Here is a 3,178-nt window from a genome sequence, read left to right on the forward strand (position 1 = left end):
CCAATGGGAGTACTCAATGCAAACCAGCTAATCGTGAGGCAGACCTCCAAACGAGAACGCATATAGTTTACTCAGTGATCGGCACTTACTAAAATTATGACTTTTTAGTGTCAGTTTGCAGCGGGTGTTGTATCCTCTTCTGTCCCCCCTAGCAAAATTGTCAATCAAACAACAAAATCAGTGACACTCCAGGATAAGGGATTCCACAGAAAATATTAGAATCAGAAAACTTTATTTATTCCGAAGGATATTACTTAAATTAATTCACGACAACGGAATTCTCTACATATTATTGAACAGTCCAAACTCTATTATTAAAAAATAAAAAAGTTATTCTCCTTTACAAATTAACACTCCTCCCGCAGCAAGGAACCCGTGTTGGCTCATTCACAAATTACACGCACAATGCTTGATTCTTTTAAGGTGTAGAGATCAGAATATGAATGAAAATGTTCAAATCGCAGTCTAGACATTTGTGTTTGAACATTCTCACAATATCCTCCTTGGTTTTTCTCAGTTTCTTAAACCAAAAATTTAAAGAGCTTTATTCTTCCTCTATTATATGGGTGACTGGGTCCTATGATAGACTTCAGCTTATCCGGAGTTGCCCGATGTTTTTAGTATACACTTCAACGTTATGTAACTTTGGAATGGAATACTCAGGCTTACAAATAATCTAGTTAAAAATAGCTATTAATAGCATTGCAACCTTCTTTTTTTCAAAAATCCATGTTTATTCTCCATGTTGTAATGCTATGATCTTTGGTGGTGTTTATAATAAATTACTGAGTTTCTTTCAACATCCTTTCAATGTTCTAGTTTCATTTTGATACTCTGTGACACCCACAGTAAACTGTCATATTGCTCTTCTCAAACATGTCTTATCTCAGCAGCTTCCCCCTCAGCAGCTGCATCAAGTATCACTGAAAGAAGAGCGGAGGAAGGTTTTTGTTCAGCTCTCAATCACTGTGTGATTGGGTAGCTAGGCCACTGTTGGCAGTAATAGTCTCCTGCGTCTTCTGCCTGGGCTGCACTTATGGTTAGGGTGTAATCAGTCCCTGACCCACTGCCACTGAAACGACCTGGGGTCTCAGAATGACGTGAACTTGTGCTGTAGATGAGAAGTTTAATTTTCTCCCCAGATTTCTGCTGATACCAGGACAAGTAAGATGTAGAGACACTGCTGCTGGCTTTACATTTGATGCTGATGGTGTCTCCTGGCATAAATGATATGGCCTTGGGTATTTGTGTCATAATAATATCACCAAAAGAATCTGAAAAAAAAAAACAGATTTCATGTTGATTGCAAACCTTGGTTCATTATTTGTATCAGGTTCATGTAGCTACATATTTTATGACATTTGTTAGCATGATATTATTCAGTTTGAAACATGCTCCATTTCTAAACAAAAACTGCCAAAAGTGTGCTTTAAATTAATGTCTTTGTCATTTTCAGCTAAACACTTCTTACAGTATGTCCACATACCCTGAATGAAAAAGACAAGAGTGCAGAAGAGCTGCAGGAGAGGAGCCATCGTTGTTTTAGGTACTTTGTCTGTAAGTCAGGGTGTTATAAATATTATCAGATCATCAAAAGGCTTTGAGTTCATGCAAATGATCTGCCTTGGTCCACTGAACAACTAGGAAATGAAACTCAGCAAAAAGAAATAAAGTAGGAGTGCATCAGCCTACATAAGTGAAAGGCCCTTCTGTCATTTAATGTTCTGCCTGCACCATAATGGCAGAGAGAATCCTTACCTTAGTCTCACAGTCCAACAACTGATTTTACTACTCTACCTTTTATATAAATGAGAGCAAGAACAATTACAGCAGTATAAAGGCTGAAATCAACAAGAAAAAGAAAATCCGAAAAAGCCAAGGTTCATTAATACACAGCAGACCAATTTAACAATATCATTTCATTGAATAGGTGCACCTTTTGCAGAAAAAGAAAGTATCCAAAGAAAATCTGCATGTACATTAGCACACAGACAACAGATCTGGGAGGTGAGCTTTCATGGCCTCTCACTTCCTAATATGCCTAACTGACATTTTCTAACTCACTTAATCCAATTTAGGATGCCAGAGTCGCAAAATCACTGGGTACTAGTCATTGAACAGCACTGGACAGGATGCCAGTTCATCACAGGGCCCACTTGTTCACACCAAAGCAGAGGACAATTTGGAATTGTTAGTATGTGTATGGTTTGGAATGAGGGAGGTAAAAAATGAATACCAAGAGAAAAACGCATTCACATATTGGGGGGAATGTGCAGAACAATCCATAGTCAACCACAAGCATGGCATTAGAACATGGAATAGTGCAAACTGTAAATGTTAAAATTGTGTCTTTGTTTTGTTATCCATCCATCCCTTATACAACCTGCTATATTTTGTTTTGTTATGTTTTTCATTTTTACAAATTTCCTCTGTTCTCTTGTTTATTTTCTGTTTAGATTTGTAATGTTTGTAGTTTCCTCCTCGCTCTCTTTATCATTTACTGCATTTGTGATTAGTGTCTTCAGACCTAATCTAAGGAATCCCACATACTGTAGTTCTTCTGAATGCCTCACCTAAGACTAAGACATTGTCAATAGGGTTACCTCTATGCAACAGAGTCTATTTTTTCTTCAAAAGTCAGGTTTTCTCAATGAAAAAGAAAATCAGAAAAAGCCAAGGTTCATTAATACACATCAGACCAATTTAACAATATCATTTCATTGAATAGGTGCACCTTTTGCAGAAAAAGTAAGTATCCAAAGAAAATCTGCATGGACATTAGCACACAGACAACAGATCTGAGAGGTGAGCTTTCATGGCCTCTCACTTCCTAATACGCATAACTGACATTTTCTAATTAATTAACTAGTTAATTTAATTTTAGTTAACTCAATTAACCCAATTTAGGATGCCAGAGTCGCAAAATCACTGGGTACAAGTCACCAAACAGCACTGCACAGGATGCCAGTTCATCACAGGGCCCACTTGTTCACACCAAATCAGGGGCCAATTTGGAATTGTTAGTATGTGTATGGATTGGAATGAGGGAGGTACAAAATGAATACCAAGACAAAAACGCATTCACACATTGGGTGCAGAACAATCCATAGTCAACCACAACACAGAATAGTGCAAACTGCAAATGTTAGAATTGTGTCTTTGTTTTGTTATGTGTTGC

The 3,178-nt window shown here is 37.4% G+C and overlaps 1 gene segment (V, D, J or C); it reads right to left on the reverse strand.

The window, feature by feature from the left end:
• Positions 1–675: 675 nt before the first annotated feature.
• LOC120528664 lies at positions 676–1,809 on the reverse strand. The segment is given in 2 exon segments: positions 676–1,274; positions 1,487–1,809. Coding segments are annotated over 2 exon segments (360 nt in total).
• Between the last annotated feature and the right edge of the window lie 1,369 nt (positions 1,810–3,178).

Source organism: Polypterus senegalus, chromosome 4, assembly GCF_016835505.1.
Source record: "Polypterus senegalus isolate Bchr_013 chromosome 4, ASM1683550v1, whole genome shotgun sequence".
NCBI classification, from domain to species: Eukaryota; Metazoa; Chordata; class Cladistia; order Polypteriformes; family Polypteridae; genus Polypterus; species Polypterus senegalus.